Raw genomic sequence first — 27033 nt, forward strand, 5'->3', positions numbered from 1 at the left:
CCCTGTTGCCTAGGCAACCAAACTAATGCCTTGCCATGCCGTGCTGGCGGTTTCATTGCCCATTAATACTACACTGCAAGATGTTTGTCCTGATCCAGTCTAGTCCTATGTAATTATATAGGAATTATATGTAATTATTTAGTTGGAAGATGTGGAAGTGCATCCTCATCCTCAGTCTGCCCCAACCAGCAAATCTGCATGACTGGATCAGGAGGAAGGACCATTGGCTGAGCTGCCTCATCAACAGGCCCACGTTCTGTCTTTCCCTGACACCTGCCTCTTTCGGAAACAGTTTAATATCCTTTTGCAAAGGGGTGGGAAGATTCATCATGAACGAGGAGTATATTTTGCAGGGGGACAGCCACATTGTCAAAACTCTATGACAATATTGTAGATATATATAATTCTGGCTGCAGAACTCTATTTTGCAGCCAAAATTCTATAAATGACAGGTATATGCCCAACATGTTCCAATTGTGATGTTTTGTTTTTACTTTTTGAGACTGTTTTAACACAGAATTTATAGGAATCTGGAGTTAAGGTCACAGTGAATTGAACTGAGTTTCTAGAGCTCTACCGTGCTCACGTGCAGGGGGAGATTCTCTGTGTCCGTCTGATCATCTTGTTCAGATGAATCTGTCTCTTCCATCTGCTGCATCTCCAACTCAGATGGAAGCAGAGCTGTCAGGTAAGGTATTGCAAAAGGTCTGGCGGCTATTACTGGAGATAAGGAAAGAAGGAGATATGGTCTCAGAGATCGAGATTAGCCTCTCAGATACCCAGCCTTAAATGAATGAAGCCTGGGAGGAAACTATTTCAACGAAAGCCCCAAAATATTTAAAATAACTTTTTCCACCTTATAGGCTTCAACATCAAGTAAAAAGGATATTATTATTATTTTTAACATTTCTATCCCACTCTTCCTCCAAGGAGCCCGTACATGGTTATGCTTATCCTCACAACAACCTTGTGAGGTAGATTAGGCTGAGAGATACATTACTGGCCCAGAGTCACCCGGTGGGTTTCATGGCTGAATGGGGATTTCAACTCAGGCCTCTCCGGTCCTAGTTCAACACTCTAACCACTACACCACACTGGCTCCAATTAATACAAAACACCAAAGCATAATTTCTCATTACATGACCAAGCTTCACACTAGCGCCCTCCCTGCTCCCCTCTCCCACTCCAACTCAATCGCTTCCTTTTTTGTGCAAAATCAGAGATACCATTATATTTGAACCAGCAAATTACAGTTTCTGCTTGACCTCCAAACCAGGATTGCAAGCCACAGTTTGAAGCGGGTTTGCCAACCTGGTTTGGAGAGAATCATAAACCATAGCTTGATGGTTCAGACGTAACGGCATCTATGGTTTGTGCTAAAATGAAAGTAAGGAGTGGTTCAGACAATAGGATGAAGGATTGGCTTCATCCACCAGCCCACCCACACTCAATCAGGACATATGCATGTACAACCTTCCCCCTTCCCAGCACAGAGGCACCATTCCATTATCCCATGTGGGTGGGTGGGTGCCCAAATCTCTCTTTTACAGATGTAAAATATACCTCAATGCAATTAGGGAAAGGCACCCCTGCACCTCAATTAATTCATGGAAGAGGTGAGATTTGAACAGGAGACCTGAGTGTTTCAGTCACTATGCTACATCATCTCTACAGGTGGGTTCTCACAATCAAAAGACTCTCAGTTTACCAGAAAATCCTGACTGCCAAGTTGTACATGCTCCTGTGGAGAGTGTCATGAGAACTCAAGACATTTTCATTGATCTCAGATCAGTGCTGCAAATACCCAACATTTCACCAGGATTGACCAGTCGAGTTCAGATCTAAGATCAGTGAACCTGGATAATGTCAGTTGGTCACAGCACAGATCTGGGATTAGAAGGGAAATCCTGAGTTCTCAATGCACACTCCGCAAGAGTGTACATGGCTTGGCAAGCGGGATTTTCCAGTAAATTGGGACTCTTTTGATAGTGAGAACCCACCCTATATGCTATATCAGCACCTAGCCAATAAAATGACCAAGGCAACTCATCTTCTAGTATAATGTTAATCTAGCAAATACTAAACTTCTGGAAATAAATGAATTATCCCAGCCCTTTTCTCTTCAGTGCTTTTTGCGCATCCTCCATGGCTTTTGTTACAAGCTTCTCATAAAAGTCAGCTTAATGGACCATGGATTATTTTAAAGTGACTTTTCCAGGGTTTCATGACGAGTCCAATGACATCACCAGGCTCATGTACAGCATCCTACTTAAAACAATGCGCTCTGCCACCTGTTGCATTGAAATTTTAACTTTTCTTACAAGGAAAAGTGATGACATCATCCTTGAAAAGACTCTGTGTCTCTCCTGTCTTTGCCATGAAGCGAGTCAGAGCTCTTTCAACATCACGTCTCTGGGAGGCAGCCTTTTCTCGTAGGATCTGGTAATCCAGCACAGGCTCCCGGTATGTCTGTAACAGGCAAAGAGAAGAGGGCAGCAATATCTATGCCTAGACTTATAATGCTTAGACTCACTTGATGCAATCCAGCTAGCTATTCGCATGTGGTTAAATTCACATCTATCCAACAGCCAGCCAAAACCTCTCACTCAAATTACTTTTCAGAAATCAAGGAACTGCTCAGTGGCCTCACAAACACTGTGATTATCCAAAAATAGAAAATAACTTAAAGAACTCAGTACACAATTCTTGAGTTCAAAGTTCTGTTGGCAAGCTAATTTCTGTTGTAGTTAATTGTGAAGGAACAGCACATGGTCACCTCTGTACAAGAAATCTACTTACCGGTGTCTTGATATAAGTGTGAGGATCTGGAAATTCTGGGAAATGGCCAGGGATGTGGGATGGGTGAGGTTTGTTCTGTCCAGCTATCAGGGCTTTTGGAGTCACAGGCTGATTTGTTACAGGTGCTGCAATTGGAAGTAGACATTAATTCATGGTGGTAACCTCTACCATAGTGTTATCAGCCCAGCTTAGTAGAGAAACATTTCCCTGATGGAACAAATCAATGGCTCTGATCAACTCAGCATAACTTATGCAGTGGATCTGTTTAAGCAACAATAACATGAAACCAGTAATCCACTACAGGCAATACTGTGTAAAGATGTTCATGCAACAATTTAGCATAACATAAAACCAATTTTGAAATATCAAGGAAAAACCACATGCTACATGGGACACGGAACTGCCATCAAAAACAGTATCCTGTGCTAAATCTTCCTTGCTTCCCCCATAATACATGGGATCACTAAACCTAGGTTGAAATATCCTCCTCAAGCAGCAACCAACAATGGAGAGCATAGGCAGGAAACCATATAACATGGTGATATCATGTCACAGGGTCAGCAATACTATACTTTATGCAGGAGAGCCAGGGAAAACCTGACATGGTGATGCCTTTTATGGCAGAAGTTGTGTGCCCCATGTAACAAATAGCTCTGCTCTCAGTGATGACAACAAATTATAATACATTCCCATATATTTAAAGATAAGATGGACTTACAGAGATAACTGAGTCTGACCTCCTATGTCTGACCACCAGGGTGGATTTGATTTAAATCAAACTGATTTAAATCATGATTTTAAATCATGATTTAAATCACTAGCAGTGTGGATAAAAATAAAAAAAATCCGATTTAAATCAAAAAAATCCAATTTAAATCAAAAAAATCAAATTTAAATCAAAAAATCCAATTTTTTTGATTTAAATCGGATTTTTTTTATTTTTATCCACCCTGCTAGTGATTTAAATCGTGATTTAAATCAAATCCACCCTGCTGACCACCGATGTGATAGGCCACTGGATAACATCCAACTAGTACTGTATCTAGCCCAGTAGTCTGAATAGATCAGAGTGCATCTTATTTATTCGATTTCTAAAGAATCAGAAGCTGGAGTCCACAACAGGCCTCCCTATTATCAATACTCTACCCCTAAACACATTTATTTGAAAGTTTTATGTCTTTCAATCAAACTCACTTCTTAGAATGGCAGCCCAAGTCTCCCTGGAACTCTGGGTCAGAGTACCACTTCTGAGCAGCAGATGGAACACACAGTTTTGACTGTTCAAGTGACCAATGAAACAGAAAACTCTCAACGAAATATATGGACCCACTGAGACTTCGGCTCATGTATTCATGTAACTTAAACACAAAACATTGACTAAATATCCATTCCAACACAGGGCTGACTCAAACATGAGGGGCCGCGTTGGAGTATTGTCCAAACCAAACCAAAACAGTGCACACGAATATCTCCCTTCACCCCACCAGGAAAGCTATTCACGTGGGGCAAGCCATCCAAACCAGCCATCTACACATACTTGAAACACAACTTTGAAATGGTATCTGAAGTGCATAAAGGTGTGGGGAGAGTGGGGGGACACATATGCATCCATGATCCACCTGCACACATTTGCCTTGTCCAGACAATACTCTGAACCTGCTCTATGACTTTTCAGAAGTGGGAATAAGCGCTGATTTCAACTGTTCAGAGTCAGGGTCCAAGTCGCAAACAGACACATATGCACAAGCACACTAATACCTGATGCATTTATCTGAAATCAAGTGCCATTGATGTCAACAGAGACTAATCCCAAGTAAGCATGTTGGAACTTGAGCATCAGATGTGCAGCTTAAGACCAAAAATCCTTAATGGAATACTATTATTCATTCAACAGCTACAAGAACCATATGACACACCTCTAATCACTTTATAATTAGCATAATACTGAACCTAGTTGAACTTCAATCTATATAAACAGGCAACAAGAATACCATGAAGAAACACATGAGGCCCATATTGAAAAACTGAATAGATTCCCTAATTTAACATCCCCGTTGCAGGAACTACTTCTACCCCTGCTATTATAGTGTACTAAAATGATACTGAACCAATGCACTTCTAAAGTACCCAAGCAAGCTTTCTAACCATTGGACCAGATTTCATCTTATGAAATTTATGGAGTAGGAAATGAACGCCACATTGGACAAGAGCTCACATACGTGCAGTGATCACCATCCTCTGGGACCTTTTGGCATACGCAGGGAGTGTTTCCACATTAAAGCCTAAAATACAACAAGAAAAAGAGTTTTAGAAAGCTAATCCACAGTACAATTGCTAACTCACCCACCCCTGAAGCCCTGCCACATTGGCTGCACTGCAAAGAACATTGCTTCACCAGTATTTGCTCTCCTCAGTCCCTGATCTTACAGGAATCCAGACTGAATAGCAAACAGGCTCGCTGAAAATTCACATACATGAGCTTTGTATTCCACAAATGCCAAGCAGATAGAATTGAGCTACCCTTTCTGGAATAAGGAAGAGGAGTGCGTGAAGGGGATTCTCCTCTAAATAAGGAGACATGGGGGACTGGAAAGAAGAAGAGGGAAAGTAGGACCACTCTATCCTTTCCAAGGATCCCATGGTATCCCACCCTAATGCACCCATGATCCATTTGAAGAGAGGCAGAGGACATATTTTGTAGGAATGTCCACATGCAGTCAATTACCATGCTTACAAAATCCCTCCTTCCCCATACCTGCAATACAGCAACATAAGAATAAAGCACTTATCCTGGTACTTACCCATTTCAACTAAGGTGACAACAATATCTGAAAGAGTCGGCTGCGTCCTCGCAGTATGTTCACAGAAAGATTTAGCACTCCTCCCAATTTCTGAAATATCTGGGAAAGAAAACATCACTACAGAACTGAGATGTGAAATAAATAGTCCAATTACACATTTACATCAGCAGTATTCTGAATTCAGGTAGCTGAATCACTGGAGATCTTCAACCGTTTCAAGAATAAAGGGCAGAGAGGAAGAGAAATGTTTGAGAAATACAGTGTTCTGGTATGAAGTTCTTATCACTTTATGGAAATAAATCATTTCCCCTCTAGGGGAATATTCAGGAATACATGAAGCAGGAATGGACAATAGATGGATCAGTCTGTGTTTCAGGCACTGCCAATCAAGCAAGAAGTTAAAGAGTAAACAATTGCAAGGCATTCAGACTGTGGGCTCCTCTATCATAAGTATAGTGACTTTTTTGGACCATTGTGATATTTTCTTGTCCACCAATGGCATGAAGGATTCACTAACTTGCAAGAATATTTTATTACACTCCTATTATAAATACAAAAACAAAATCAAACTCCTGGGTACCTATAAAGGAGAAAATCGAGATGTTAGATGCCCTGTTACCACTTGCCACCATGAAACAAACAGAAATATGAACACACACACACAATTCCCCAGGTTCGAGGTCTGTCTGAAAACATAGCATAGCCAAGAACAATCATCTCAGCATGCTGCTGTTCCAAAGAGCTTATGTTTCCCAGTGATCTGTCAGGGATGTCAAGATCACAGCAGTTCCTGTCCTTTGTTAAGTGAGGATGCCAACTCTTTGCCTAAACAGCTCTAGTTCCTCAAAATAGAATTTTGGCAGAGAAATTGAGCAGACTTCTCATTACATGGTGCAGCAGCAGTGCTTTGCTGATTATCCTCGCCTCTTGCCTGCTACATTAAGCAGGGTTTGGGCTCAACACGCCAACAGGCAGAGCAGCAGGTCAGGCTCCCAGATTGCCATAGCAGAAGTTGCCATTCTTGCCAAATATCTCCCTTTCATAGAGTTCCAAAAGAAGCTGCTGTTATGGTAAATTCTTACTGTAAAAAGTAGACATGCCTGTATTTGTTATTTTCTTTGAAGTTAGTTGGTTTGTTTAAGACTAATGCATTTGCTGTTGGAAAACTAAACAGCTTTTATTGTTTGAAGTCAGTGCCACACAGTTGGGGATACTCACAGCTCTGGAGCATCTCTGTCATCGTTTCTACGGCAGCCTTCTCAGCACTCTCAAATCCAGCCTCTGTCAGCAAGGAGCTGACCACCACCTGGAGGGTCCTTCTTCGGGCCAGATAGTAATTATCTGCAGGGGTTGTAGAGTGTTTGCCACCTGACCGCTGTTGGGACAAAACCCAAGCAAGGGGGGGAAATGAACGGATGGACAAGTGGAGTACATAAAGAGAGCAAGTTGCCAAGAGCAACGTTTGGTTCTTGCTAAACATGGCTCAAAGGTGTCCTTGTCTAAGTGTTCAGCACCTGCTCTCACAACCCAATTCTGAAAGTGTTCTCAGCATTCAGGCTTTATGTCTGCAGATCCAGCAAGCAACTAATATCATAATTACTGTAGCACTGGCATTGCATTTTCTCAGCTTAGAAAACACAGCACTCTACTATGGCAGCAGCACCCTTTTTACCTCCTTACTATTTAGCAGAATGGCGTTAACTCAAGAGCAGCTCGCTCTTGGTTTAATAACAAGTAAGCAACAGTTTTGGCATCTTCCGTTAAAAAGGATCTCAAGTAACATTTTGGGAAAAGATCCTATCCGAGGACTTGGAGAACAGCTATCAGTCAGAGCAAACAGCCTGACTCAGGCCAAGGTCAGAGGCACTTTTACCCCTGGACTTCCGAGCAGAAGTCCAAATCCTCTTTAGTCTGCCCCAGGTGGTGTGGTCACTGTGCCGCTGCCCCATGCTGCCCCAGGCGTGACCTCTGCTTTAGAGACAGAGGGGGGAGGGGGGAAAGAAATATGTGGGGTGGGAATATGTTAAGTTGCATGTTGGAATGTTTCTGCTAATGAATATTTGCATAAATATACATGTTTTATATTCTTACATTATTGTGAGTTCAGTTGCTGTTTGTGCCCTCAAGAACCCACGTGTTAAAAAATAGTGTGCTGTCAGAGTGTGTATGTGTAGGGGGATGATGCTTGGTCCAGGCTCCAAAATTGCTCTTTAGGTACAAAATTACACATTTTAGGTCCAAAATGCACATCTGGCTAAGGTACCTTCACAAGTTCATATGTATCGATAGTGTTCTCTAAAGTCCCAGTTCCTTGAACTGCAGTGCTAATGTGAACAGCTTTCACTGAGGGAGGGGGAAATCCAGTGCTCCTCCTCGTGGATGAAAAAAAATGTTCTATACTTTTCGAATGTGGAAAATAAGGAGTGGGGGGGGGGACTGTCCCTCTTCAGACAAGCCTTCTAGACTTGTATACACATCTCATGGTTTTAAAACCCGAGTGCAAATTTTGGGAGAGCTTCACGTTTGCAGTCTTCCTATCTCATAATTGTCTACAATATAGAGGCACAAGAAGCCAAAGTAACGCTTTAGATCCGAACCCCATTCTAAAGCCAAGCACCTCGATTCAGAACGGCCTGGACGTCGTGATCGGCAGCTGCCGTGCCCAATCGGAATATAAGGAGCTCCGCAAACCAAAGCCCGCCCCCTGCCTAGACTCTCCCAACCAGAACCTCCCTCTGCTCGAGACCTCCCGTTGCCCCGAGCGGGCCATTGCTGCGTGAGCCCACGACGGAGACCCGGCCATAGGACTGCAAACAGATCTACGGGCGGGTGGTATCACAAAAAGGGAATCCCTCTCCCGGAACCATCCTTACTGTGCCTAAGCCACTTGACCCGCCGGTTGCTGTGTCTGCCATCTTGGATCCATGGGAAAATGCGAGCATGCGCCGGCGCGAAGAGTATTGTGGGACTTGTAGTTCTCGGAGGTGCGAGACGTGGGGAGAGGGTGTATCGTTCATCTTCAATACTTATACTAGAAAAGTATCGTGAACAGAGATGAGGAGGTTGCGGGCCAGATAAATGGATAGAGGAGGGGCAAGGGAGGCTCAAGCAGCCTGAACAGCAAGCACATTTCCCGGAGCATGAAATAAAACTAGCCTCTGTATATATGACAACAAAAGGTATTGTGGTATCCTAAAGACTTGGAAAATTTATTAATATCTGCCTACAAAATGTGAACAATGGGATCAAAAGGCCATGAAACTACAGAGGTCTGTGAAATGTCTATGCAAAGCTCAAATATATATCTGCCAATTTAGAATAACACTTCAGGCGTCTAATGAAATGAGCTCTAGTCCCAAAAGCTGCTGTCACAATAAATCTGTAAGTTGTTGAGGTGCCACAAGACTTGTTAGATTTTATTGTGACAGACTAATATGACAAGCTTCTCTGGAACTTGTCACAATGTAGAAGAAATGGTCATGTTGAAACTCTATATGCTTCCTTGGGCTAGGTAAAATACACGATACCAACAACAGTCCACCAAAATAAGCAAATACATTTAGAAAGAAATATTTTACCACAGCTTCCTATACACATTCCCTAAGGGAACTAAAGGCAGAAGTTTACTAACTTAGTAAAGATATCTTTACTAAGATATCTCTCAACCACCTCCCCATAATCTTTCTACTAATATAGAACTGGGGGTGAGGGTGTCAGTCAAACTAATTGGCAGTAGATTCAGAACCAAAAAAAAAAAGTACTTATTCACACAATGCATAATTAAGTTATGGAACTCTCTGTCACAAGAAATGGTGATTGCCCCTGGTTTAAATGGCTTTAAAAGGGGGTTAGATAAATTCATGGAGTACAGTAATATCTGTCAATGGATATTAGCCATGATATCTAAATAGAACCTCCAATTTCAGAGACAGTATACCACATTTGCTGAGGGTGGCAAACAGCTGGGGAAACCTAGTGCCTTCCTGCCCTTGCTTGTGGGCTTCCCAAAAGCATCTGCTTGATGGCTCTGGGGCAAAGGATGTTGGGCTAGTTGGAGATTTGGTCTGAGGCAAAAGGGCTCTTCTTTTGTTCTTATCAATATTTGCAAAGACAAGAAGTACACTGTACAGAAGAAAATGTACAAGTACTGTAATCACTTCAATAATATCTAGAATGAATCATTTCGTTTTTATGGTATGATGTCTGAAATTATGCCCGATAACTTTATTGTTGAGTTTCTGCACACATCAAGATCTGTGAGATGGGGGACAGACAAACCTGAGATAATCTTGCCATTGTCATACCTGCCAATGACATTTTATCTAAAAGCTTAGCTCTGGCCAAGCATAGTTTAAGAGCAAAATATTTTATCCCGTTCTGTGCAAGATCTATCTAAAATTAAGTGGCCTGTCTTTGAGAACTGTTATGGTGGAGCACCAAGAATCCTGGAAACTCCACTAGCCAAAATTAGTTACTGACTTCATTCCTTTTCCCAGCATCCAAATGTTTCAGAAATTGCTTATTAAATATGTCATGGATCATTTCGGTCTAGGTCTGTCAGGCAGGAGCACTCTGTTGTATGGTACACAGCTTTCCAGAATTTCTGAAGCTCACAAGATTAAAAAGTATGGTATGGAGGAGTATTTTTACTCCAAATGCTTTAATATTTTTTTTAATGAGTTGTAATAGTCTGCAACTATTCTTAAGATAAACGTCTGATTTTATTGGATTGGACAAGCTACATCAAACATTGATTTTCTTACGGCTCCTGCACTTTTAACTGTTGCATATATTTTTTAAGTTGGTATTTGCAGCTTGTAAGTGAAGGGTAACTTTTGAGGATACCATGGACAGCCATGACAACAAACAAATGGATCATAGAACAAATCAATGCAGAATTTTCACTGGAGGCACAAATGACCAGGCTCAAACTATCATATTTCAGACACATTATGTGAAAACCTGGCTCCCTCAAGAAGTCCATAATGCTGGGTAAAGTGGAAGGAAAGAGAAGAAGAGGACGACCAGCAGCAAGGTGGATGGACTTGATTACGACAGCAATGAATGCACCACTGAGAGACCTTAAAAGCAAAGTTGAAGACAGATCATCCTGGAGAGAATCTATCTATGTGGTCGCTAAGAGTCGACATTGATTTGATAGCACTTAACCAATCAATCAAGTGAAGGGGGTAAATGGCACTTTGTGAAATTTCCTCATCTATATATCCATGAAAACAATAGTTTATAGGATTGAGTATAGGAGTCCTAGGTGCTGGTAGAAGGTGTCTTACTGCCAGTGCTGACTTGACATCAGAACCGGTGCAACAGCTAGAGTCAATGTTGCTGCGCCAGAGCTTCCTCTACTCCTCCATGCCTGCCCCACCCCCACCCCCAGCTTCGGTATCACAGCTGGGCATGCAAAGAAGTCACATCCTTCTGGCAAAGGTGGTAACAGCCAGTTAAACACAAGCAGTCAGTACCACAGCCCTCTACCACTTTATCTTAGAAAGTACAGGAGCTTATTTATTTGACGTGTTTATTTAAAATACATATATTACCCTGCTTTTCTCTTTTAAAAAAGACCCAAAGCAACTTAGAACTCAAAAGTTATTAAAACTACAATGAATAAAATGAACATATCAAATCAAAATAATAAAGCAGCACAACTGGAAAACATCACAAATACAGCATGAACTATATCGCCCAACTATAGTGGGTGCGGCTGGATATCTTTGAACCACTCATCAAGTAGAGGATGCACCTTCAGCTGCTGCAATGGCACATGACTATTTCTGTCCCTGAACTAAAGTCATCCAAACCCAACTGCTGATTTTACTAAAATTGTTTAAAAGTTTATGTCTTGTCTGTCCAATTCAGTGAAAGCCCACTCATAAGAGTTCTTTCTTTATGTAGGCGCCATCCAACCTGGATATCTCTCATTTATTTGTCTCTTCTTGTATTGCATTGTCTCCAGCATTCATTGCTGGCTACACTCCAGCAATGCACTGGTGACTCCCGACCCACCATATGGGAATCTCAGCAAGGAGTATGTACATTTTAAAAAACTTTGCTATATAAAAAAGCCTCAGTCTTTTATTTAGCTGAGTCCTTTTGAACAGTGGGTAAGTTGCTGTGTGTGTGTGTCAGAGTGTCAGAGATGATACATTGATACCTTCCCAGAGATGATACCTTTTCTTTCCCCAGATTCAATTTCCCTTCTAAGGTGATGAACCTTTGATCAAAACTCTGCTGAGCATAATAACTTGTGTATGTACAACAGGAAACCCACCTCATACAGCCCCTCTACTCCCCACTTCCTCTTCAAGTACACGTGGGCTGAAGGGAAGGTGTTGCTCCAACCAATAACTATGCTGAAAAACAGAAATGTAAACAGCTGCCAGAACGCTAAACATTAAAGGTCTTGTAGTGTTTTGATTTAGATTGCAAGACCTGTTCCATGCAGCATTGGCTTTCTGGAAGTGATCACAACCACAAGGTTAAAAGATGAAAACTAAACTGGAATTAAGAAACACCAGATTGTTCTCTTTAAAATGTCGACAAAGGAGTGACCCTATTGATTGATGAGGTAGGAAGCTATTTGGTTTCTTTTAATTGTCCATAGCAAGAAAATGAAAGACTCCCTGTCCTAAGAGATTAGCAAATGGGTTTTTGGAAATGTGTACAGATATATTTATACTGAGATTCTATGTGATACAGACCTGACAGCATGGATACATATCTGGACTCTGTTGCTGATACTGGGTAAAATGTTGTTTATTTTATAATGAATTGGATTTATAGCACAATGACTAGATAGATATCGATATAGATATCATGCTCCTATTGGCTTTGCCTTTTGTTTTTTTACTTGCTTTGGTGCTACTCTTTCAGCTTCTATGAAATATTTTTTCCCATATTTGGAGCTGCTTCATTTTATTTGAACTCAGGAACTACACATATATCAAATCACACATTTATACAATGCATGTGCATAGCTGTCATTTATGGTGTTTGCATGTAAAATACATGTAAGCAACCATCTGAAAAAAGATCATGTACCCACTCACATGTATTTTGTCTATCAAAGTTATAATTTATACATATGGCCACCATTTATGAATATGTGCACATTTACTATTTTGTACTCCTCAATTGGTTTCTGAGTGAAAATGTAACATGAATTTCTAAGCTTCTTGTCTTTAAAACGTTACTGCTGATATCAGCCTCGATCTGCTGATGCCATACTAGAGCAATAATATATTTGCTGGGCTGCTGAAATTGAAACGTGAGCTATGTCCCCACCCCAGGGTTTTACTATCAAATATTAGTGTTAAAGAAAGGTTATTACATTGGTTGGAAGTGAATTTTTGATAGAGATGTATTGTGACTGTGAGAAACACTGCAGAGCAAGTTACAGTGTTACAGTGTCCTGTTGGGTGGCAGAATCAGAGAAACTCAAAACAAATGACGCAGTAACTTCTCTGTGCCAGGACGACAGATATGTTTTCATTTTGAACATGTGGAAGGATACCTAGGAGAATCTCGTCTCTCTACGTTTGCTCGTTTGCATACTTTATAGCTGGAGTTTCTTACCTGTTCATAACTGTCATGCTACTATATTTTCCTTTTCTAAGATGCTTCTTGAAATCTACTTCTTTTCTTTGGCCTTGCCCACCTGGCAGAAAGTAATTAACAAGAGCTTCCTTGCATGTTATAGGGCACTTTAAAAACTGTTTTGCTTTCATTATTGTTTTCCCTTCCATCCCTTACTCCTTTTGCATCTTGATTGTTAGACTGTAAACTGTTAGCAGGAAGGAACTTATTGTTTTATTTTGCTATATGGTATTTAGTACTTCACGTGCTTTATAAATAATAATGATAATAATAATAATTAATAATCCCAGTAGTAATTGGCGCCCTAGGTGCAATTCCAAACACCTTGAAGAGCACCTCAACACCATAGGGGCCACAGAAATCATTATCAGCCAATTACAAAAAGCAACTTTACTGGGAACAGCCTATATTTAGCAACAATATCTATAATAATAACAACAATATTGATAATAAAATTCAGCCATCCCAGGTCCTTGGGAAGGACTCGGTGTCTGGATAAAACAAACCAGTCAATAACACCTGTCTGACTGTGTAAACAAGAAATAATAAAACAAGCATGGACCTGCAACAAAATATTACAGTATATCTGCGGTGTACATGTTTTACCTGATTCTGCGGCTGAGCATGATGAAAAAACAAAAGTTAACAACAAAGACCAGTGTCCCTGCTGTAACTTGAGTCTTATTTCATATGCAACTTTTGTATTTATTTGTTTTTGCTGTGTGTGTGTGTCTTATTTCATATGCAACTTTTGTATTTATTTGTTTTTGCTGTCTGTGTGTGTGTGTGTGTGTGTGTGTGTGTGTGCGCGCGCGCGCGTGAGAGAGAGAGAGAGAGAGAGAAGGGGGCACTTGTGCTCAGTCCCAGCTCTTTTTCAAACCCCTTCCCCCTGAGAAACACAAAGCTATGAAATGGGTAGTGAGAAAACAAAAGTGTTTTACCTTTCTTCCTCAGAAGCAGAAGGGGTTGTGACTATCTTGAGGGAGTATTCTTCAAGCTGAGAAATTTCCCAGTCTTTTTGTTCATGCCCCCCACCACTGAGTTTCATTAGCTTCACCCACCTGCTTGTCTATTAATAGGCATTCTGAGCTCATGAATATTCCATCCTACTGACTTACATGGGGGAATTGGGGGGGGGGTTGGCCTCCTTAGGTGCTTTTCCTTAAGATTTTTTGAACATCATCATATCTTGTGGGACACCCAAGTCTGCTAGGGAATCTGCTAGCTGACTCTTGACACAGAGATAATTGAATATAATGTGACTGTGTACAAAGCAAAGACATTGCAGAACTGAGCATGCCATTATTATGAATCCGGTTATATGAGATCAGCAACTCCTTTAAAGTATGTGAATGATAGCCAAACTACATATGACTGTAAAGGAGAGGCAAGCAACCTTAGCTGTCCAGCTGTTGGTGAAGTACAACTCCCATCATCTCCAGCCACAATAAATTGCCAAAGTTGCCTATCCCTGCTTTAAAAAAATTATTAGCCCTGATGGATTTAGCTTTTCTTCTGTTAACCAGATTGCAGCCCCCACAGATTGGGACCACAGGGTGAGGGGGTAAGGTTAGGAATCTGTTTCCTACCTTCTACCACAGACAGGTCCGTCTCTTACCAGTAAGCAGATGATGCACCGCATCGGGGCGCAGTCTGCAGGAGGGTGTTGAGCCAATGATACCTCCTTTAAAAAAAATTAAAATCAAACCGCCGCACAGCCGAGGAGATGGCTGCGGTGGTGCATGTGTGTCCTACCCCCTACACCCCTCACCGGCAGCAGCAGTGGCTGATACAAGAGCAATGCCATGGCCTGCTGTTTGGCCCGGCGTCGCTTCCCAACTGCAAGGCACACCTGTGCAGTTAAGTCTCTTAACTGCGCAGGCACGCCTCACAGTTGGGAAGCAATGCCGGGCCAAGCAGCAGGCCACGACATTGCTCTGATATCTTCTGCCACCATGGGGCGGGGTGTGTGTGTAGAAGGACACACACGCACCCTGGCAGTCATCCCCTCAGCCATGCAGCGGCTCGAATTGGTGGGAGGCGGCGAGAAGAAAATGGCCCCCAGACGCAGTGATGACGGAGGAGGGAGGAGGAGAAGGAAGTGGCCAGCATTCCCATAAGGGAGCCCGGCGATAGGCGGGCGAAAATGGCAGGGAGGGAGGGAGCCTGTTGGGGAGAGAAAGCACTGCCGGGGGCGGGGGAAGCTGCCACTGGCAGGATGAGGACGGGGACCTCCAGAACATCTTTTTCTCGCCAAGACTGCTCCATTCTCTCTCTCTCTCTCTCTCTCTCTCTCTCTCTCTCTCTCTCTCTCTCTCTCTCTCTCTCATATTCAAGCCAGGACTGCTTCATTCTCACTCACTCAAGCCAAGACTGCTCCATTATCTTAAATACCAAGGGCCTAAGCTGTGTAGGGCTTTATAGGTTATAACCAGCACCTTGTATTTTGCCCAGAAGCATATTGGTAACCAAATAGTTCTTTAAGTATAGGAGTAATATAATTATATTTATATTATATACTTATTATGTACATAATTATATTATATACAATGTTATGTACATAATTAAGTAAAGTCTTTGTGTATTAAATTTTGAATACACACTAATTGTATTTATTTTTTATTTTTATTTTTTACTATAACTGGGGGGCGGGGGGCGCTCAACAGAATGTTGCATCGGGGCGACAGATCCCCCAGAGCCAGCCCTGACCACAGACCACATTTACAGGGGCCTCAATTCAGCTGCTATATAATTTACTTCAAAGCTCCCGCTGGTGTCAGCTGGACAGTAGGGCTGTGCTTTAGAACATACGGAGCTGAATAATGCACATCACCATTTTAGAACAACATGCTCCTGTCTCCATGCAGTACTGCATGTTTCTGGCGTGGAGGGATGGGGGCTACTTTAGAATCATGTGGGGCAGTCAGCTGTGCATGATTTATGAATATGACAAATATTTATATACCATTTTTCAACAAAAGTTCCCAAAGTGAGATGGATGGATGGATGGATGGATGGATGGATGGATGGATGGATGGATGGATAGAAATAAATGGCTCCCTCTCCCCCAAGGGCTCACAGTCTAAAAAAGAAACACAAGATAGAAACCAGCAACAGCAACCGGAGTGATGCTGTGCTGGGGGTGGATAGGGTCAGTTGCTCTCCACCTGCTAAATAAAGAGAATCACCACTTTTAAAAGGTGCCTCTTTGCTCAGTTAGCATGGGACATGCTCAGTTAGCAAGATTTCAACAGGATTGTGCAAATTATTCAGTTTTGGATGCTCTGAAGCACATTCCTAACAAACAACAGCTGTTCTGGGTCCCTCAGAGATGTCACATGTAATTGAGCCCAAAAGTATAAACTGCACATTATATGCAAATGCGCATAATGAATTTCAAACTTTGTTTTTAAATGAAAAGTAGCCTAGAGAAGCAGCAGTTTTGAATGTGTTTGTGTGTGTGTCGAGTGTGGGGTGCTTAACCCTTTCCCAGTTGGCCATCTTCTCATTCAAAAATCACTATCCCAAGCTGCTTCCCCCACCCCACATGGGGCTCCAGATCTGAAAGGAAACCAATGGCTACATTCCAGTGGGACGTTCTCCTGAACAATCCACATGGAACTATGCAACTGTAGTAGACCCTTACTGTGTTCTTACCACAGTTTCCATGCATTTCAGAGTGGCTTATACAGAGCATCCTACTGAATTGTGCTCCATGTGGGAAAGAAGGTAGGGAAGAATGAGAATGCCACATGTTGTGTGTTCTTTTGGATTTAACAACTAATAGACAAATTATAATAAGTATAATTGAAAGTAGTAGTAATAATAATAATAAATAAACTTTGTTAGCCGCCCCATAACAAATTGTTCTGTGGGCGGCTCACAACACAACATTAAAACATCCAATAAAAACACATAAAATGCACCAAATCACAACACATCAAAAAAATAAAGATACAAAATACAAAAGAAGTACAAAACAATTTAAAAACTTGTTTTTTAAAGTCAATTTTAAAAATCAAATTTAAAAAGCCTGAGTGAACAGAAAAGTCTTTACCTGGCATCTAAAAGAACAAAGTGATGGTGCCAGGCAAACCTCACTGGTAAACGGGATGCCATAAACGGGATGCCACCACCAAAAAGGCCCTCTCCCTAGTAGCCATTATATATTCAATTCAAATTATATATTCAAATGCCTTAAAGCCTAAGAGGGCATTCCTAAGCATTCCTGTTTGGAAATAAATCCCATTACAATCCATTGGAAACTTCCAAGTAAACATGGTTATTTATTTATTTATTTTCCATATTTTTATACTGCCCGAAACTTACATCTCTGGGTGGTTTACAACAAAATAAAAACAACATTAAAACATTAGTTAAAAACAAAAACAAGAAATTTAAAATATGACAATTTAAAAAATTTAAAACAATATTCTGAAACAACATTGAAAACAGTCAAAACAGTATCCGTTAAAAGCCTGGGTGAACAGGTGTGTCTTTAAAGCCATCTTATTTGTTTGTTATTTCTCTTTGTAAACCTCCCTGAGCCATTTTTGGAAGGGTGGTATAGAAATTGAATTATTATTATTATTATTATTATTATTATTATTATTATTATTAATTAATTAATAATAATAAGGACTTTTTAAAAATTGTCAGAGATGGCAAGGCGCTTATTTCTCTAGGGAGCGCATTCCAAAGCCTCGGGGCAGCAACAGAGAAGGCCCATCCCTGAGTAGCCACCAGACGAGCCGGTGGCAAATGCAGATGGACCTCTCCTGATGATCTCAATGGGCAGTGGGGTTCATAACGAAGAAGACGTTCTCTTAAATACCCAGGTCCCAAGCTGTTTAGGGCTTTATAGGTTATAACTAACACCTTGTATTTTGCCCGGAAACATATCGGCAGTCAGTGTAACTCCTTCAATACAGGAGTAATACGGTCTCTCCTAGATGCCCTAGAGACCAGCCTGGCTGCCGCATTCTGAACTAACTGTAGTTTCCGGACTACATAGAAGGGCAGCCCCACATAGAGCACATTGTAGTAATCCAGTCTGGAGGTTACCAGCAAATGTACCACTGTTTTGAGGTCATCTAAAGAAATGGATGCAGCTGACGTATCAGCCGAAGCTGATAGAAGGCACCTCTGGCTACTGCCTCAACCTGGGACACCAGGGAGAGACTTGGATCCAGAAGCACCCCCAGACTATGTACCTGTTCCTTCTGGGGAAGTGTGACCCCATCCAGAACAGGCAGATCAAAATCATCTCCAGGGTTTTGACACCACACAATGAGTACCTCCGTCTTATCTGGATTCAGTATCAGTTTGTTATCCCTCATCCAGCCCATCACCGGCTCCAGGCAGGCATTTAGGGAGGCTATGCCCTCTCCCGATGATGCTGACATGGAGAAATAGATTTGGGTGTCATCAGCATACTGATAACACCCTGCACCAAATCTCCTGATGATCTCTCCCAGCAGTTTCATGTAGATGTTAAATAACATCTGAGACAATATGGAGCCCTGAGGGACACCATATGAAAGTTCAAATTTTGAAGAACAACAGTCTCCAAGGGACACCATCTGGAACCTGCCTGAGAGGTAGGAGCGGAACCACTGCAGAGCAGTGCCTGCCACTCCCAACCCCCTCAGACGCTACAGAAGGTTACTGTGGTCGATGGTATCAAAGGCTGCCGAGAAATCCAAAAGAACCAACAGGGTCACACTCCTGAGAGATTTTTTCCACAAATAATCATTAAACACATCACAGCGAGTAATCGATGGTTCCAGATTCTGATTCAAGGGAGGAGGGGCACATATTAGCCCTCTCACAACCCTGAACAACTCCGCTGGACGTGAACTTGTGGATACAATACAGGCAGAAAAGAATCACTTCTTTGCCACACGTTTCGCCTGAGCATAGATCTTTAAATGAGCTCTATGTTGCAATCTGTGGGATTCAAGCCAAGTCTTTCTCCACTTGCGCTCCAGTCGTCTACCTTGCCGCTTCAGCCCCCTTATACCAAGGGGCCAATTTTGAAGCAGGTCGGAGAGAATGCTTAGGAGAGATAATGTCTACCGCCCCAGTGAGTTTGCTGTTCCAATTCTCCACGAGGGCATCAACAGGATCGCCGGCAGAACCAATACTAAATCCCTCCAAGGCTTCTTGAAATCCTATTGGATCCAATAACCTTCTCGGGCGAACCATCCTAATAGGTCCCTCACCCCTACGAAGGTGGGGTGTGACTGTAAGTCCAACCTTAACCAGATGGTGGTCCGTCCATGACAATGGGGAAGTCACAGGAGTCCCCACCCACCAAACACCACCCTGGTCAGAGTGAAAGACCAAATCAAGCGTGTGACCTGCAATGTGCGTCGGTCCCGAAACTACTTGAGATAGGCTCATAGTCATCATGGCCGCTATGAACTCCTGAGCTGCCCCTGACAAATTGGTCCCGAAATGAACATTCAAGTCCCCCAGCACCACAAGCCTAGGGGACTCCAACACCAAACCTGAGACCAAGACCTTCAGCTCAGTTAGGGACTCTGTTGAGCAGTGGGGTGATCAGTACACCAACAGAAGCCCCAGTCTATCCCTGGTCCCCAAACGTGAGTACACATTCAGTATGGTCTGACACTCTAACAGATATCCTGGTAAGGGAGATATTATTCTTATAGACCACAGCCACTCCACCTCCCCACCCCCGGTCCCTCACCTGTTCCTCAACAGAGTACCCTGGAGGGAGAAGCTGGGAGCATACTGGGCCCTCAGCCTCCCACAACCAGGTCTCTGTAATACATACCAGGTTGGCACCTTCATCAAGAATCAAATCATAGATGGTTTCTGATTTGTTCTGGACTGACCTGGCATTACATAGGAGCAAGGCAAGGTTCCAAGGGTGGTTGGCACTGCTCCCCAAGGTCAAAGAGCTGGCAGGACAGTTGGAAGGGGAAACAGCTATTAAATTTCTATGTCCCTTTCCCTTGTAACAGCCCGCTGTCCTGCCAACGTTACTTCTTCTGTTCTCCACCACCACCGGAATTGCCGCCCCACAGTCAGTGGACATGCCCCCTGTCTCCCCATCTCCATGTAAGCCCAGACACATTATAAAAGATCCTCACCCAGGACAAATTAAAACAGAAGCCCCATTATTAAATGCCCACCACATACAAATAACTGGACCAAGAGACCTGGCCCTCGCCCTCGCTGTCCGTTGAAGTGGTTCCACCAAAGGGGCGACCCCCTTTGATGTCGCCCCTTTGGTGGCAACCCCACCAGTGGCAGGCCCGCCACCACAGGCAGTGTCCCTTATAGGGCCAGAAATAACCTCCCTGGTCAGGTGGAAAGCAGGGACTGCTGAGTCACTCCTGGGCCCCAATCCTGCAAAGCAGTCACTGCCAGAGGCCACAATCCCACAGGTCAGGCAGGGGGCTGGCACCCTCTCTCTCTCTTGCAGGCAGGCACTCAACAGCAGCAGATAGCCAACACCAGTTGGGGTTAGGGTTGAACTGAAAGAGTGTGGGATTTACTGGAAGTTCTGAATTATACTTGCATCCATTTCTGATTTACCTGTTGCTGTAGCAGGGCTGGAAAGCAGAACTGACTGTATAAACTAGGAAACAGTAACAAAACATGCATGCATACACTAAAAAGTCTCACATGCATAAGCCTGCAAAAATCTGATGCTCCATAAATGCTTTTTTAATGGAAAATATAAAGTTACCTGCACAACTTTGAGCAGAACTTGACAATCTTAATTTTCATGTCATTGATTTTTACAACACATCGTCCCTCGTCCCGCGGTCTAATGATTGGCTCCTTGAGACTGTTGGAGTTCCCGTGCATCAACATTTTGCACCACCTATCCTAATGACCACTAGGGGCATTGGGAGTAGAGATAGTGTATAAGGGTCACCCTAGCTGTTCTGCCTGTCTCTACTCTATGACCCCTGATATGACTCTTCAGGTATTTCCTGTGCTGAGTCAGAATCCCTTTCTTTCCTTTTAGAGAGCAGATGGAAACATATATATCTCTCTCCCTACCTATTTGTTATGTACTTCTATAGATTATGATTAGGTCTTTCCTATCCAAAGTGTACTTCACCAATAAATACTTAGTATTTAGTTCTACAAGAATCTCTATGTGTCTTCTCTAAATAGCTGCAATAACTAAATTCTGCATTCTACTCTGTAACTGGAGTAGGTAGCTTCTTTAGTGCTCTGCTAATTAATCTGGGGATAAAAATTACAATCCCCAACAGAGACAAGGAGGCATCCTGCCCTCCCTCAGAGAAGCATTGATAATATTTGCCAGGCCTTCTACAACAGCCTCCCGACTTGATAGTATAAGCCATGTTGGGCAAGGATCAAGAGGGCAGGACGTAGGCTACACCATTCCAAACAACTTGTCCAGGAGTCACAAACTGAAACTTATCCAGAGTCACCACATAAGAGGAGCTGCTGGACACCTCGGCATCAGACATTGTAACAGTTGTGGAGTTTGAATCTAAGTTGGCCCAAATACGAGATATTTTGTCCACACAAAAACTCATTAAAAACACTGCAGCAAGTAATTGTTGGTTCCAAGTACTGATTCAAGGGGGAAGGGGCACACACTGCCCCCCTCACAACCCTGAACAACTGCTCCAGACATGAACTTGTGGATGTGATATGGGCAGAAAAGAATAGCTTCTTTGCCACACATATCGCCTGAGCATAGATCTTCAGGTGCGCTCTATGTAATAAACTGTTGGACTTGAGTTGAGTCTTTCTCCACTTGTGCTCAAATTGTCTACCTCACCACTTCAGCCCCCATAGTTCTTCCATATACCAAGGGGCCAGTCACCAGCAGATCCAATACTAAATCCCTCCAGTGCTTCTCAGAATCCTATTGGATCCAATAACCTTATCAGGCGGACCATCCTAATGGGCCCTGTGCCCCTGCAGAGGTGGGACGTGGCCATGAGTCCAACCTTAACCAGATGGTGGTGCGTCCATGACAATGGGGAAATCACTGGAGTCTCCACCCACGGAACACCACCCTGTTCAGAGTGAAAGACCAGATCAAGCATGTGACCAGCAACGTGTGTTGGTCCCAAGACCACTTGGGATAGGCCCATAGTCATCACGGCCGCTATGAACTCCTGAGCCGCCCCTGACAAATTGGTCCGAAAGTGAACATTGAAGTTCCCTACCACCAAAAGCCTGGGAGACTCCAATGCCAGGCCTGAGACCAAGTACAGCAGCTTAGTTAGGGACTCTGTTGAGCAGCAGAGTGATCAGTACACCAACAGAAGTCCCAGACTATCCCTGGCCCCCAAATTTAAGTATACACATTCAATATGGTCAGATACTTCAACAGGGATCCTGGCAAGGGAGATATTGTTCTTATAGACCACAGCCACTCCACCTCTCCGCCCACGTCCCCTCCCCTGCTCCTCAGCAAAGTACCCTGGAGGAAGAAGATGGAACCACACTGGTCCACCAGTCTCCCCCAACCAAGTCTCTGTGATACATACCAGGTTGACCCCTTCATCCAGAATCAGATCATGGATGACTTCAGGTTTATTCTGGACCAACCTGGCATTGCAAAGGAGCCAGATGAGGCTCTGTCAGTGGTTGGCACTGCTCTGCAAGGTCAAAGAGCTGGCAGGACAGCCAGAAGGGGAAACAGTGATTAAGTTTCTGAATTCCTTTCCCCTGCAATGGCCTGCTGACCTGCCAACGTTACTTGTTCTGTTCCCCACCACCACTGGAATAGCCTCCCCATAATCTGCAAATATGTTCCCAATTGGATGAGACCTTTCCATGCAATTGTCTGTCTGTACAATAAATTGTCACTTATTTAGAATATAGGATTCAGACATCTTTTGTCAAATGACAAGAGTAATCAACTTTTTCATATCTAGAACTTAGTTTTAACTCCAGCTTGAAACATGAGATCCATTTCTACAGCTTAGAAGTAAGTCCCACTGTGTTCAGTGAGGTTTACTCCCAGGTAGCATTCAGAGCATTGTAGCCTTAATTTTCTGCCATATATACTTGAGCTTACTCTTTTCTGTGTACACTTTGCTTCTTCTTTTTTCTTTTCTACTCTTTCCTTTGTACTCTCTCTTTGGGTGTTTCCAGGCAGATAAATACTCCATTTGAAATTGAAAGTTCTTACTCCTTCTCCACAGGGCATTAAGATGACGTTGCTGACCATAGCACAATTTCACAGCACCATCTGCTGGCCATTTGCTGCCAATATGCGAAGAGAATCAAGTCTTTTGAGACTACCTTAAGGTGATCATAGGAACATAGGAAGCTGCCATATACTGAGTCACACCATAGGTCCATCTCGCTCAGTATTGTCTACACAGACTGGCAGCGGCTTCTCCAAGGTTGCAGGCAGGAGTCTCTCTCAGCACTATCTTGGAGATGCCAGGGAAGGAACTTGGAACCTAGATGCTCTTTCCAGAGTGGCTCCATCCCCTAAGGGGAATATCTTACCATGCTCACACTTCTAGTCTCCCTTTAATATGCAACCAGGGTGGACCCTGCTTAGCTAAGGGGACAAGTCATGCTTGCTACCACAAGAGCAGTTCTCTTCCTCTCTCATCTCCGCATGTACCAATCCAGGACAAGAGTGCTCATAAGTCTCCATGCAGGACTGAAGTGAAGCTGCAGGATAAGCCCCTACACTTTTAAAACCTGGTAGCTGCAGAAGCAGTGTTACTGCATTTATCTCCATTGTTATGAAGCAGTATAAATGTGATAACACTGCTTCTTCAGCTGCCCGGTTTTAAATGTGCTGGAACTTGCCTTGTGATTTCGCTGCACCCCACACAGAGCCTTATGACTCTGTTGAAATATGCATCATGTCAGCCACAATTTGTTTCATTCAACTTAGATTTTTTTTTAATCATTTAATTCTGTGAAAGTTGTGTGTGTGTCCTTGTTTCAATTCCTGCAGATTATTTTATTTCATATGTCTGTTGACATTTGTGGCTCTACCTCCGCTTTTAGTATATTCAGAAATCTACTAAGAGGATGTTTATCTTTGTATGCATCAGTTTCCATTCCAGCTAATACATGGTATAGTTTCATTTAAACTAGGGCCCTTTTAGTGCTGCTGAGGCAGTGCTTTTCTGGATTCATCTGCAAGTGTAATTAAAATGGTGGTTTTACACGGCACTTCATATTCCACTATATTATCTGGCAATGCTCCTCTTCATAGCCAACAACTTTCTATAATGTTTCTTCAGAAGTAAGTTCTGTTCAGCAAAGGTCCCCTACAACTTTAATTAGAAGTTTCCTCCTTGCAGTTTCTACCTCAAATTCTTTCCCATTGAGAGTGGTTGGGCACTGCTGATGAAGTGCCTCTTAATTAGTTCCTGTTCTTCACAGGGAAGGACTTTAATTACAGATTTTAATGAGTTCAGAGTAGTACAAGGTAGGCTTCCATAGCTAGATAAGCTAACAGGGACAGGAGCTCAAGGTGAGTGAGAGTTCCTGAAGAAGGAATTACTAATGGTGCCATCACAAACAATTCCAAAGATAAATAAAAATGGGACAAATCTTTTAAAAAACCTGCTGCACAAAAAGGCTGCACAAAAAGCTTAATGATGAGTGGAACATTAAAAAGGGACACATGTAAGAATCAGAAGAAAGGGAGGACAAGTAACCAAGGACAAATGTAGACAAGTAGTACAGACTTATAGGAACAGCAGCTTTTGGGAAAGCTAAAGTTCAGAATGAACTGAGGCTGGCAAGGAATGCAAGCTGTAACGAAAAGGGACTTTTCAGATGTGTTCAAAGTAATGGGGAAAAGAGGGAAATGGCAGGCCCACAGCTCAGTAAGCATAATTAAATCAATGGGTGACAAAGAGAAGGCAGAACTGCTTGACCCCTGTTTTGCCTTCATCTTCTCCCAAAAGGGGAATGAGATACAAGCTCATAAAAGTAGTGTGGATGGTGAGGGGTTAGGATTACAGCTCAAGGTTGCTTAGTTGGTCAGGAAACACCTATCTGCTTTAAATGAGTTCATATCAGGACCAAATAAATTGCATTCTAGAGTACTAAAAAAAAAAATCTGATGATGTACTCTCCGAACCACTATCTATTGTCTTTGAGAAATCCTGGAGAGCAGGGGTACATTAAGCTTTTTGCTGCCCATAGACAAAAAGGCTTTTGCCGCCCTTTTACCTTAAACAAAAAAGGTTTGCCTTTTTTATATAAGGTAAAAGGGGGAATTTTCTCCTAACCCACTCGACCTTTGCTGCAGCCGCCACTGCCCACAGAGAGGGGCAGCAAAATTTGAGGAAGGGCAAAATTTGCCGCTCCTCAAATTTTGCTGCCATAGGCAAATGCCTACTCTGCCTCTCCATTAATCCACCACTGCTGGAGAGGTGCTGGAGAAGATGGACTAATGTTGTCCCAGTCTTCAAGAAGGAGAAAAAAGAGGATCCGGGAAGCTACAGGCTGGTCAGTCTGGGAAGTTATTAGGACAGATTATAAAGCAGTGATATGCAAGCATTTTGAAACAATGCAGGGATTTGTTGAAGCTAGCATGGATGTGTTTATAATAAATCCTGTATATTGCTTATTTATACAGAGCCAGCATGGTGTAGTGGTTAGAGTGCTGGACTAGGACCAGGGAGACCCGAGTTCAAATCCCCATTCATTCATGATACTAGCTGGGTGACTTTGGGCCAGTCACTTCTCTCTCAGCCTAACCTACTTCACAGGCTTGTTGTGAGGCGAAACTTAAATATGTAGTACACCACTCTGGGCTGCTTGGAGGAAGAGCGGGATATAAATGTAAAAATAAAAATAAAATAAAATAAAAATTATGCTCTGATCCCAATTAATTCTAGTGACCTGATAGCATTTGACAAAGTGCAGTTAGTAAACTGATCAAATGTAAGCTAGATGATAATACCATCAGGTAGATTCACAGCCAGTTGGAAAATCATAATCAAAGAGTGCTCATCAACAGTTCCTCTTCAAACTAAAGAGAAGTGTTGAGGGGGTATCACAGGGCCTGATAATTGTCAACATTCTTGTCAGTGCCTTCCTCAAAGGAGTGGAGGGAATATTTGCAGATCACACAAAACTCAAAGGGAGAGCTAATACCTCAGAACACAGGAATAAAATTCAAAATGACCTTGATAAAATGGGAAACATCTATATCTAACAAAATTGAACTGAGACAAATTCAAAGTTCTGACTTCAGAAATTCAACAGAGACAAATGCAAAGTTCTGACTTAGGCACACACAAACAAACAAAACCCATCCTCAAATGCATAGGTATAGGATAGGATGGTAGATTCCTTGTTTGGCATGTGAAAAGGATTTGAGGGTCTCATTGATCACAAGCTGAACATGTGTCAGCACAATGAAGCTGGGGGAAAGGTAAATGTCATTTTAGGCTGCATTAATAAAACCATAATTTCCAATTCATCATAAATAATACTGTAGTTCCACTTTATTCTACACTAGTTCACAACTGTTCCATTTTATTCCACACTGAAGCATTTTATTCAGTTCTGGGTGCCACACTTTAGAAAGCTCTAGACAAATTGGAATGGATTAAAAGGAGGGCAATAAAGAGGGCCGGGGTCGAGGAAAAAGCCCTATAAGGAAAAGTAGAAGGAACAGACTCTGTTTAATAGGAAGAAGAGAAGACGGGGGGGGGGGATGATGGCACTCTTTGAATACCTGAAGGGCTGTCACATAGAAGAGGGCAAATTCTCTGCTGTCCCAGAGGCAGGGATGACTCCAAGGGGTAGCAGGTACTCCCTCCCAAAAAATATTTTCCGCTCCCCCTCCACCAGA

The 27033-nt window shown here is 42.7% G+C and overlaps 1 protein-coding gene across 5 annotated transcripts in view; it reads right to left on the reverse strand.

Moving 5' to 3' along the window:
* Positions 1 to 27033, reverse strand: part of TAF8 (TATA-box binding protein associated factor 8) — a 32248-nt gene that overhangs the window by 3479 nt on the left and 1736 nt on the right. For 2 of the 5 annotated variants that reach the window (XM_053245298.1, XM_053245299.1), the window contains exons 2-7: positions 6819 to 6975; positions 5601 to 5699; positions 5019 to 5081; positions 2800 to 2924; positions 2322 to 2469; positions 578 to 720 (exon numbers count right to left, since the gene is read on the reverse strand). In XM_053245298.1, coding sequence (XP_053101273.1) covers positions 578 to 720; positions 2322 to 2469; positions 2800 to 2924; positions 5019 to 5081; positions 5601 to 5699; positions 6819 to 6975 — 735 coding nt within the window. Of the gene's footprint in view, positions 1 to 577; positions 721 to 2321; positions 2470 to 2799; positions 2925 to 5018; positions 5082 to 5600; positions 5700 to 6818; positions 6976 to 8217; positions 8414 to 8473; positions 8617 to 27033 lie in introns of those variants that run through there. The other 3 variants (XM_053245297.1, XM_053245296.1, XM_053245300.1) reach the window with 3 other exon arrangements.

This window comes from Hemicordylus capensis, chromosome 4, assembly GCF_027244095.1.
Source record: "Hemicordylus capensis ecotype Gifberg chromosome 4, rHemCap1.1.pri, whole genome shotgun sequence".
Lineage (NCBI taxonomy): Eukaryota > Metazoa > Chordata > Lepidosauria > Squamata > Cordylidae > Hemicordylus > Hemicordylus capensis.